The sequence below is a fragment of the Austrofundulus limnaeus genome, unplaced genomic scaffold, assembly GCF_001266775.1.
Source record: "Austrofundulus limnaeus strain Quisiro unplaced genomic scaffold, Austrofundulus_limnaeus-1.0 Scaffold67, whole genome shotgun sequence".
Lineage (NCBI taxonomy): Eukaryota > Metazoa > Chordata > Actinopteri > Cyprinodontiformes > Rivulidae > Austrofundulus > Austrofundulus limnaeus.
The window spans coordinates 1,015,615-1,027,224 of NW_013952469.1; the positions used below are offsets into that span (position 1 = coordinate 1,015,615).

The 11,610-nt window shown below is 38.7% G+C and overlaps 1 protein-coding gene across 2 annotated transcripts in view; it reads left to right on the forward strand.

Annotated features, from left to right (window-relative positions):
- The first annotated feature begins 3,834 nt into the window (after positions 1-3,834).
- ric8a (RIC8 guanine nucleotide exchange factor A) overlaps positions 3,835-11,610 on the forward strand; it is a 27,195-nt gene continuing 19,419 nt past the window's right edge. Inside the window, exons 1-3 of one of the 2 annotated variants that reach the window (XM_014010280.1) lie at positions 3,835-3,999; positions 10,302-10,349; positions 10,557-10,574. In XM_014010280.1, coding sequence (XP_013865734.1) covers positions 3,916-3,999; positions 10,302-10,349; positions 10,557-10,574 — 150 coding nt within the window. In that variant the 5' untranslated portion in view covers positions 3,835-3,915. The remainder of the gene's footprint in view (positions 4,000-10,301; positions 10,350-10,556; positions 10,575-11,610) is intronic. The other variant, XM_014010281.1, reaches the window with a different exon arrangement.

Consider the following 11,610-nt stretch of genomic DNA (forward strand, 5'->3'; position numbering starts at 1 on the left):
CACACACACACACACACACACACACACACACACACACACACACACACACACACACCTCTAAAATGAACCAGTGTTGGAGTTTTTAAATTTGACTTTAAGACTCACTGTCCTTTAAAGGTGCCAGTGAGCTTTAACTTTTGTTTGTGTAACAGATTTACAACATGGAGGGCTGATACGGACATAAATAGAAATAAAAGCAGAAATATATGAATGCACCAATGAACAAATAAATGAATAAATAAATTTCCTGATGCATCTCAGTAATCCAGGTAAAAAAAATCAAAAAGAAAAAATATATATGTCTTCTGGACGAGTTCTCGTCTCTTCTCCAAAAGACTAATGTTTCATCAAAGAAGAACCCGTCCAGAAGACTTATAAACATTTTCTTTTTGAATAAATAAATACACATATTTTTAAAACATATACTTTGTTGGAAGTAAGCTGTAAAAATACATCTGAGGATTTTGTACATTTTAAGTCTATTCATTTATCTATTGGTCCCTTGATTTATTTCCACTTTATCAACCACAGTTGATCATTTTGAGGSTAGTTTGTGTCTTTATTTTAAACAAAAGGCAGGTAATTTGAAAAAAAATGGAGAAGAAGGCTTTAAGTGTTGGTACATGACAACATGGCGTTTCCACAGCAACCGCAATAGTCATTTGCAAGATGGGGGATTGGCTGCTCAGCGCATGCATATTTGTAACTATTCTAAAGAGGAACTTTCTTCCCTAAATTATTTTTTTTTTCAAAAACTCAGCTTCAAATTTATTTGACGTCTCAGAGCCTACAAATTACTAAGCTAATTACAAAGTTGCTGTTCTGTGTCGTCCTAAATAGGCTATTCCCTCTGTATTTAATCTCCAGCAGCACTGACGTCTTCCTATCAAGCATGCACACACAATCGTCACATTTCACAGATTTTTTTATTGTGGCTAGAATCTGTTCTGCGTCTTATATTCCCTCATTGATAAATCTGTAGATTAATCATTCAATGCTCACAAAATGCTATGAAACTGTCGAATACATTTACAAAATAGACTGAATTTAAATTGTTACTAATTCAGATTAGCAAAAAGCAAATACTGTTTTATGCTTAAATATCAGTTTCATGCCATTACAAAATCCGTCAATTCTGTCCTTGTTCCAAATCAGAGTCAGGGTGAGAGCTGGAGCCTGTCTCAGCAGCTTTTGGGTGAAAGCCGGTGACACCTGGACAGGTCTCAGTCCATCAGGGACACAGAGACAAACAACTATCCACCCTTCCAGTCACAGCTAGAGTCACACAGAAGAGCTCCAGAAGGTTTTTAAACTTAGAATCTGAGTTGTAATCACTTATTATCAACAATTCATCATATAAACCATAGTCCTAAATATTGATAATTTTTGCTGTTTGCATCATTTAAATGTCAAATTTGTTGTCATATTTATTTATCATGTCATATTTCGAACTTGTTTGATGAGAGTAAGTTTTGCAACACAGGTTGACTACTTGAACTTCAAATATCATTTAGTTGCTTTTAGTATTATTTTAGGGCTCTCAAGACAGAATGTAGTGATAGATTTAGAATACAACAGAGTAGGCTGACATATTTTTTGTTGCCACTTATCGTTATCGTGAGAAAACCTAGAAATTATTGTGAAAAACCTTTCACATGGTTCCCGCGGGGTCTTAAAAAGCCTAAAATGGTCTAAAATTTTAAAATCTAAATTTTAGGCCTAAAAAATTCTAAAAAAAAACCGCCCAAATTTTCATTTAAGGTCGTAAATTTAGATGGATCAAGTCTTATTTTTTACATTCAATCATTCACGTTAGCTGCATAAATGCAGTGCCGTAATCAGAAGTTGATGCACTCTGTCTTCATGAGGTGCTGCTGGGTTTGGTACTGGTGATGATATGTGCCTAAACTACAAATCCCACCATAACTGCAGGCAGGACATGGCTCAGGTAACGGCCAAAAAAATACCTCATATACCCAGGGACAAGATCATAGACCTGCACAAGGCTGGAATGGGCTATAAAAACATCAGTAAGATGCTGGGTGAGGAGGAGACAACTGTTGGTGCAATAGTAAGAAGAAATACAAAATGTCTGTCAGTCGGCATCAATCTGGAGCTCCTTGCAAACCTTCACCTTGTGGGGTTTCCTTGATCATGAGGAAGGTGAGATCAGTCTAGAACTACAGGGTGAAATTTTTAATGATCTTATGGCAGCTGGAACCACAGTCACCAAGAAAACCATTGGTCACGCATGATGCCATAATGTATTAAAATCCTGCAGTGCCCGCGAGGTCCTGCTCAAGAAGGCACATGTAGGCCCACCTGAAGTTTGTCAATGAACACCTGGATGCTTCTGAGAGTGACTGAAGGTGCTGTGGTCAGAGGAGACAAAAAATGATTTCTTTGGCATTAACTCAACTTGCCATGTTTGGAGGAAGAGAAATGCTGAATATGACCCAAAGAACATCGTCCCCACTGTCAAGCATGGAGGTGGAAATATCATGTTTTTCTGCTAAGGGCAAAGGGCTACTTCACCACTTCAGTGGGAGAATGGATGGAGCCATGTACCGTAAAATCCTGAATAACAACCTCCTTCCCTCTGCTAGGATGGGTCGTGGCTGGGTCTTCCAGCACAATGACCCAGAACATACAGTAAAGGGAACAAAGGAGTGGCTCGTAAAGAAGCACATTAAGGTCATGGAGTGGTCTCTAGCCAGTCTCCAGACCTTAATCCCATTGAAAACCTATGGAGGGAGCTGAAACTCCAAGTTGCCAAGTGACAGCCTCAAAATCATAATGATTGAGAGATGATCTCAGTGGACCAAAATTCCTCCTGACATGTGTGCAAACCTCATCATCAACTACATACAAAGTCTGACTGTTGTGCTTGCCAACAAGAGTTTTTCCACCAAGTATTAAGTCTTATTTACTTATTTCTCTCTGTAAAATGCAAATGCATAATTTAAACAGTGTTTTTTTTCTGGATTTTGTTTTTTAATATTCTATCTCTCATTGTTAAAATTAACCTGCCCTTAAAATTAAAGACTGTTCATGTCTTTGTAAAAGGGCAAACTTGCAAAATCAGCAATGGATTAAACATTCATTTCCCCCACTGTACCTATACGTCTCCACCAATTACAGGATTTAAAGATGAGAAAATAGCAAGATAAAAGGCAACATTATGAAAATTCAGTACTGGGTAAACATAAACAATTAAATAAATTAATAAGTAAACGAAGATCCAGTATTTACATTATATACATGGTAAGATGGTAAGTCCAAATATGAGAAATCATTTTTTCAAATCTATTCAAATTAGCTGTAAGTTTTTCAATGAAGTAAAAAGGTTTATTTATGCAAAATAGTAAAGAGAATGAAATATTTAATGTGATTTTATCTATAATAATAATAATAATAATAATAATAATAATAATAATAATAATAATAATAATAATAATAATAATAATAATAATAATAATAATAATAATAATAATAATAATAATAATAATAAAAAAATAATATAAACAGTATACAAGCAAGATCAGGGAAAATTAAAAAAATTCGGGGTCACCAGTCACTCCTTGTACTTCCTTGTTAGGTTAGTGATGTGGCCCCCCCTGGCGGTGCCTCTGTATAGATATATAGGAAATCTTTTGCTAATTTCAAAAACAATTTCTTCAGAGTAACTTAATCAAAGCTTTAGATGCATCAGGATCACATAAAAACTGCTGTATTGCGTTTCTGAACTTTTATATATAAAAAAAAAACAGAAATGATTTTGTCCGACACTTTCCGGGACAGTAAACGCAGCATCGAATCCCCTCCCTTTAATCGCTTCCGGTCGCTTCAGAGATCCAGACAGCAGACGGTCCCACAGCATCCTGCCCCTCAGCTGCACTCCGAACCCCGGATAAGATGGATCTCCAGGTTCTGATAGAGCAGATGGAGACGGGAGAGCAGGACACGGTGCTGACGGTGTTACAGAGCTTCAACAAACAGGTAAATAAACACCTTGAGCGCGAGGGAGAGGGCTGGGCTCCACCTGCTGCTGCTCTGCCTCCGACTCACCCCCCCTTGCTGTCCACCTGCAGGGATTTATTTAAAACCTTTTCTGTTTTACACTTCCTTTATTATCGCGAGAGATGCCGTTTTAACCTGCGTTCGTTTGTCTGTCTGTTAGCAAAATATCCCATAAACCACTGGGCTGCAGATTTTAATGAGCCTCCCACATAATAATAATTGGCTTCGATCAAATATTGATTTTTGGAGTCAACCCAATTCAACATGGCTGCCACAACTAACTGACCTTGTCTGATGTAAAATGGTCCCACCAATGAAATTTGAAACACTGACTGAATTATTTTAAATTTATTTATGGAGATAATTTCAGCACATGGTATTGTGTTCCCTCTGTAGGGCCCAAGCCTCATCCCTGCCACAGACAGACAGTAAGTCAACAACAAAGACTGAGAGCTCCTCTGATACCACATAGTAAACAATCCCTTCAGTATCTCAATCTGAAACTTGAGATTGACTTACAAATTCCTAACATGGAAGTTGATAACTCAGTTATTTTACAGTTGTTTTTCCTCTCTTTATTTGAACTGCTCCATGCTCTGATTCCCAAACACAGATTCAGGATTTAGAGGTCATCAAAGGTTGAAAATTGTGCATAAGACCATAAAAAAATTGCGATGTCGCGCAGACAGATCACGCCAAAATTTCTCAACAGTTTTTCAAACCAAAGCAGGAAACAAACTAGATAAAACATTTAGATAAGTTCTGGACTGATATGGGTGTCTAGGCTTTATAAATGAGTAAAACACACCAGGTAACACTAATAGAAGTCATCTGGGGTACAAAATTCTGACAAACTTTCTAAAAGAACCACTCATTTAATGGAAGACCTTTTCAAAGACATACTGTATGCTGCACAGTTGCCTTGGAGCAAGAAGGTTGTAGGTTCGACTCCGGGCCAGGTCTGTTGTGTGGGTTTGCGTTCTGACTGGTCAGGGGTAGGTTTATATGGGTACTCTGGTTTCCTCACACAGTGCAGGGTTTTCACCAATGTATTATTACCCTGGTGGGTTGTCAGGATGCCAGGAACCCCCCTCCCATCCCCAGGCTTAGCGTTGTTTATTAGAACCAGTGCTGTTTTTAAATGGCCTGAACGACATTCAGAACGTCACGCCTACAAACTGTTTCACGGGGGACTTTTTTGTTGATGCACCACTACTTAGCAAGAGAAGAGCACTGGTCTTCCTGCTCGGCAATCAACGAGTAGCAGAACCAAAGGCTCAGTCCTCAGTTCAGGTTGGCTCATTTATTTATTTATTTATTTATTAGAAAAAAACAGTTTATGCCATTTGTGCAGCTCACTCGTGTACAGCGGGTAAAATAAGTATTGAACACGTCACCATTTTTCTCAGTAAATATATTACTAGAGGTGCTAATGACATGAAATTTTCACCAGATGTCGGTAACAACCCAAGTGATCCATACATACAAAGAAATCAAACCATAAATGTCCAGAAATGAAGTTATTTGTAATAATGTGGAATGGCACAGGGAAAAAGTATTGAACACACTTACTGAAATTTATCTAATACTTTGTACAAAAGCCTTTGTTGTCAATGACAGCTTCAAGACGCCTCCTGTATGGAGAAACTAGTGGCATGCATTGCTCAGGTGTGATTTTGGCCCATTCTTCCACACAAACAGTCTTCAAATCTTGAAGGTTTCGTGGACCTCTTCTATGAACTCTGATCTTTAGTTCTTTCCATAGATTTTCTGTTGGATTCAGGTCAGGTGATTGGCTGGGCCATTCCAGCAGCTTTAGTTTCTTTCTCTGAAACCAACTGAGAGTTTCCTTGGCTTTGTGTTTGGGCTCATTGTCTTGCTGAAATGTCCAGCCACGTTTCATCTTAATCATCCTGGTAGATGGAAGCAGATTTTTATCAAGAATGTCTCTGTACATTTTTCCATTCATCCTTCCTTCAATTATTTGAAGTTTGCCAGTACCATATGCTGAAAAACAGCCCCACACCATGATGTTCCCACCTCCAAACTTCACTGTTGGTATGGTGTTTTTGGGCTGATGTGCAGTGCCATTTGACCTCCAAACATGATGTGTATTCTGGCATCCAAACAGTTCAATGTTGGTCTCATCTGACCAGACTATATTCTCCCAGTATTACACAGGCTTGTTTAAATGTTGTGCAGCAAACTTTAAAGGAGCTTCAACATACTGTTTCTTCAGCAGTGGAGTCTTGCGTGGTGAGCGTGCATACAGGCCATGGTGGTTCAGTGCATTACTTATTGTTTTCTTTGAAACAAACGTACCTGCTAATTCCAGGTCTTTCTGAAGCTCTCCACAAGTGGTCCTTGGCTCTTGGACAACTCTTCTGATAATTCTTTTCACTCCTCTGTCAGAAATCTTGTGAGGAGCACCTGGTCGTGGTCGGTTTATGGTGAAATAATGTTCTTTCCACTTCTGAATTATGGCCCCAACAGTGCTCACTGGAACCTTCAGAAGTTTAGACATTCTTCTGTAACCGATGCCATCATTATGCTTTGCAACAATAAGGTTGTGAAGGTCTTGAGAGAGCTTTTTACTTTTACCCATCATCAGATGGTTCTTGTGTGATACCTGGCCATCATTTGGGACTGAACCAGCTGATATTAACTTGCACTGACAAGGGGCAGGCTTGCTTTCTAATTACTGAGAGAGTTCAGCTGGTGTCTTGGCTTTCCATGCCTTTTTACACCTCCCTTTCTTCATGTGTTCAATACTTTTTCCCTGTGTCATTCCACATTATTACAAATAACTTCATTTCTGGACATTTATGGTTTGATTTCTTTGTCTGTATGGATCACTTGGGTTGTTACCAACCTCTGGTGAAAATTTCATGTCATTAGCACCTCTAGTAATATATTTACTGAGAAAAATGTTGACGTGTTCAATACTTATTTTACCCGCTGTATCTCCTGTTCCTTGCTTCAGCTCCCACGGCAAGAAAAAAACACCCTGCTCGCAGTGCAGACACACATACATGCATAAACACAAACACATACCTGCCTGCTTGTAAAATGAGAGAGAGATAAAGACAGAAGAGAGAGAGAGAAACAATCATTAGAAACGTTCCTGAACCACCCCGCCTCTCTCAACCCCCTCTGCCAGTCTGGTGAAATCCCTGCAGTCCAAAAAACTTGCATGTTCACATGACCTGTTTCTGTCTCCGTGTGCTCCTATGATAGACCGGTTTTTGGGACTGATTTATAAAATCTGGAGCTTTTCGGCTCCAGTCAGATCCAGTCTATATGTGCAGAAACCAAACAATGAAGCTTTGAAAGAAAAGAAAACCATGCCTGATGTGAACCATGAATTTTTCTCAGTTTTGTTTTGGAGCTGCATGGGGAACTTTAAGTCTGTTCAGGGGACAATGAGGTCTCAAGACTATCAAGGTATCCTGCAGCTAAATGTACTGCCTGGTGTCAGAAGGCGCAGTCTCAGCTCTACACTCTTACAGCAGGATAATGACTCAAAACGTCTAACAAACAGCTTCAAAAATGACTGAAATAAACAAACATTGGATCATTCTTAAATGGCACTGCATGCAAATTTACCAAATTTACCAAAGTAAATTGGTAAACTTACTTTCCAAATTTACCAAATTTCCCTCTGGGATCAATGAAGTATTTTTGAATGAACCCAGATTTTCATCTTATTGAACATCTTTGGAAACTGCAGTGTGGAGACACCGCACTCCAAACCTTAGGAAGAGTGAGCCGAGCTACCTGTAGTCAAATGAAAACCTCTTATTGTGAAGTTCAGTGGTCGCCTGTTGACACTCAAAACATTATATTAAGAGTTCTGTCTTTTAGTCCATGATATTTTTATTTTAGTTTCAAGCTGTTTCAGTGATTGTTGTGTTTTAAATGGTTATAAAAGTGGATCAATACCCTTGTATCTGTAAGTAGAAAACAACACCTTAGATCAATTTGACACAATTTACCAAGTGTCTGCACACTCCTAGCCTGGTAAAAACCAGACCCTTGCCCTTCACTTTGCTTCGTACGAGGGTCTGGACTCTCGGCTATAGAGAAGTGATTCTTGCTGGAGGCGTGGCCTCTGCTGAAGTTTAAAATGATTGGATCGGTTGGCTGCGACGTATGTCACTGTGAAGGAGGCTAAGCTAAGCAGCTAACATGAAATCGTGTGTGCTGTAAACATCCCTACTGAGGGGAGAGAAGTACCGAGCCGAACGAGACGACTGTAAATGAGAGCTGCTGCTTTGTCAGACAAATTTAATTTAATTTGGAAGTCTTATCAACACGGACTGGCTTCATTCACTTCCTCCACTGCTGTATGCTAAACTAATTAGCAGACACTGTGCAGAACATCGACGTCGTTCAAAACTCTGCCTTCTGTTCTCTGATTGGCCCAGGTAAAATAAACTATAAGTAGACATTGAGCAGAAAATCGACATTCTGTTCTCTGATTGACCCGGAAGAAAATTCTCCTGAAGGAATCCATCTCAATGGGAAGAATCCCAGACGGAGCAGAGAAGGGAAACTAGAATTGAGTGGAGCTGTGTAGGAAGGCAAGGACCAAGCTAGCACACCCCACTTGTCTTCTAAAACCCAAGTGAGCCATCCTTCTTGGCTCCTGCTGCCTGAGAGTTGCGAGTTGATCTTGACAGCAGTAAGATTAGATTCTCAGCTACACAAATAGTCACTCAGCCTAATCTAATCCCAGTCCAATAAGGAGCTCAGTGGATGAAGATCTTAGTTAAAGGAGACTCTGTCAAACAAGGAGAGTTCTTGTTTTCTTCTGTCTTCATGAACTCACATTTGTCTGTGCTTGATGACCTAAATGCTTTTAAAAGAGAAATGCTTTGGTCACTTTCATGAAGGTGTGGATTAGAGTGAAAATGATTGGGCATCAGGCTAAACGCTGTGTTGTGAGGTTTGGAAAGCAGATTTCTTCTGCTTAAAGTTACTTTCTGTCAGTTGACGTAAATTACGTAGACAGGGTGTCCCTTATCCTCGAGGCGTCTATAAGAAGAAGGACGGGGGGTACTCTGGAGTCCCCTGGTAACCGTATGGAGCACAACCAGGTCTCCATCTCTCTTCTTACTGCTCTCCTTCGTTTGGTCGAACCAGAGTCAATAAAAGCCTTCTGTCATTGTATTGTATGTGTGTCTAGAGTTAGCAGTTTGCTAAGTCTCTATAAACATTTTAGACAACTTATGAAGACTTTTTATGTCTAAATTACTAATTTAAGTTATATATTTGATCAATTTGTTACCATTACAGTATATACATGCCTAAAATAGGCTCCCAGTTGATTTTATTTCAATTCCATTTTCATCTTAGAGATCTTATTTTTTTTAAGTTGGCACAAGTTGTCTAAAACGTAGTGTGATAGAGCCTTAACGGGATAAAAAGTCCAAAATACTCTCAACTCTATTGTAGAGACTGCAAACAATATTGAAAACCAACAAAAACAAAATGCACCTTTTAAAAAAAATCAATAGAACAAGAATAAAGCTGTGATTGACCTTCTTACAGTTATGCATAGCTTTGCAATGTATTGTGGTCTAGATATATCCATGCCTAAACAGTGTTCAATGTTGTGCATGAGAAACAAAATCATGTAAGCAGTTTTTCAATCTGTGATTTTCAAAATCTGTCCTTTCAGAACGCAGCCACATGGTTCACTGGTTACTTGGTTCCAAACGCTCAGAGTACAGTGAGACTGCAATGACAAATTCACCCATTTTCTCATCATTTTGTGTCAATGACTAGTTGCCAACAGTTGCAGCCCAGTGAGGTACTACCTTCAGTTTCTATCAGAAAACACAAGAATTGTGAGAAACTTCTTGGTAACTAAATTGTGACTGATTGGAGACCAAAACAAAGTTAAAAAAAAAGATGCAAACACATCATAAGGACAAATTAATGGTGTTTCCAAGTAAAGGTTTGAGTATTTTCAGTTAGTGGTCAACCATCACAGCCCAAGATAGAAGCTTTACAGTTTTATTTCATTAGGTGCACGTTGGTTTTAGTTGTACTTTGGACCTGTTTTCAGTGTGGTTTAAATAAATTCTAACAATGACCCTATACATTTTAATTTTAAGCAACAGTTTGTGTAAAATGCTAAAATTGTGAAAGATTTAAGCGATCTTGCAGATGGGAGCATCTGTTTGTCTTATCTCAGTCTTTGCTCTCCACTGCTTCTTATTTCCCACTATCTGCTTCTTCATCCATCTTTCTGTGTGTCGTCTTCTTTATTTCAGATGAGTCAGTGCTTCACGTTCAGCAGAGAAGAAAAAATGGACAGAGAGGTATTGTTAATATTGCCAACACAAAGTCTTTGCCAAATCTTTGCTTTCTGTTGATGGAAATAAATACTTTCCTGAACCACATTCAGAGTTGTTTAGTTAAATTATGTTAACAAATTTACAAAATCTAAAATAAGCTAAAACTTGCATTAGTTTTGTGTCTAAACTGTATCATCTGTCTCTTCCCTGACTGTTTACCTCATGCTTTAGGAAGTAAAGCAACAAAAGGTATGAATAAACTATTAGTTTGTAGACTACTAGTTTTAAAATTTGTAATTTCGATGCTACTCCTGGTAATTTCTCACAATTTTCAATCTTCAACTATAGAGTCTAGTTAGACACTTTCACAAAATGAAAATTCAGTTCACAATTTAACTCTGACTAAACACGAAACATCTCGTTCCTTGTTTTGTTGCTACGGCTGAGCACTAACAAATAACTGAGCTCTATGTGGTATTTCCTGCACAGAAACAGCATTTTACCTCATCCTCTTGCACTGAAAAGTACTACATGTATGACGACTAAATGTGAAATTGATACAGAAATACTATTAAAAGTAAAAGTAAGAGTGTTTTACTCACTGAGTTGTGGTGAGGAGCTGCTGTCTTGAAATCTGAACTTTCCAACTGTAAGAGGGAAATTCCCAATTCCCAGTTCCCAAATTCCTGTGAAGTAGCTGGCAAAATGCAAGTTTTTACATGACACATTTTGCCAGCTGCTACTTTTGAACCCTGTGCACCACCACTTCATGGTGGGATTCTGTCAGCTCAGGGGTAAATTAATCAGCATGCAATATGGGAGAAGCAGTTTATGGTCAATGTTAGCTTTAAAGCATTAATAGATATTTGAAGCTCTCACAGGCCACACAAAATGCTGCAGTGGGCCACATTTGGCCTGCAGGCCTTGAGTTTGACAGGTTCTCCCTTTCTGTGAATTCACTGTGATCATCTTAATGCACAGTTTGGGATGTGGAAAAGTGACGACACATCTTGTTAAGTTTGAATCTAATGTGTACACATGCTGTATAAAAACACACATTAACCAAAAAGAAAAAAATAAGTAGGTCCTCTGGATGGGTTCTTCTTTAGTGAAACATTTCATCTCTCCTCCAAGAGACTTCTTCAGTCTGATGAGTTTCAGGTAAAACTCAGCCTTATAAGCACTGCCTCCACATGAACATGTGGTCAGGTGATGGGGCACATTACCCTCTATGAACAATAGAGCTAATCAAGCCTATTGTTAGGCGATGGCCCTCTTTTGCATG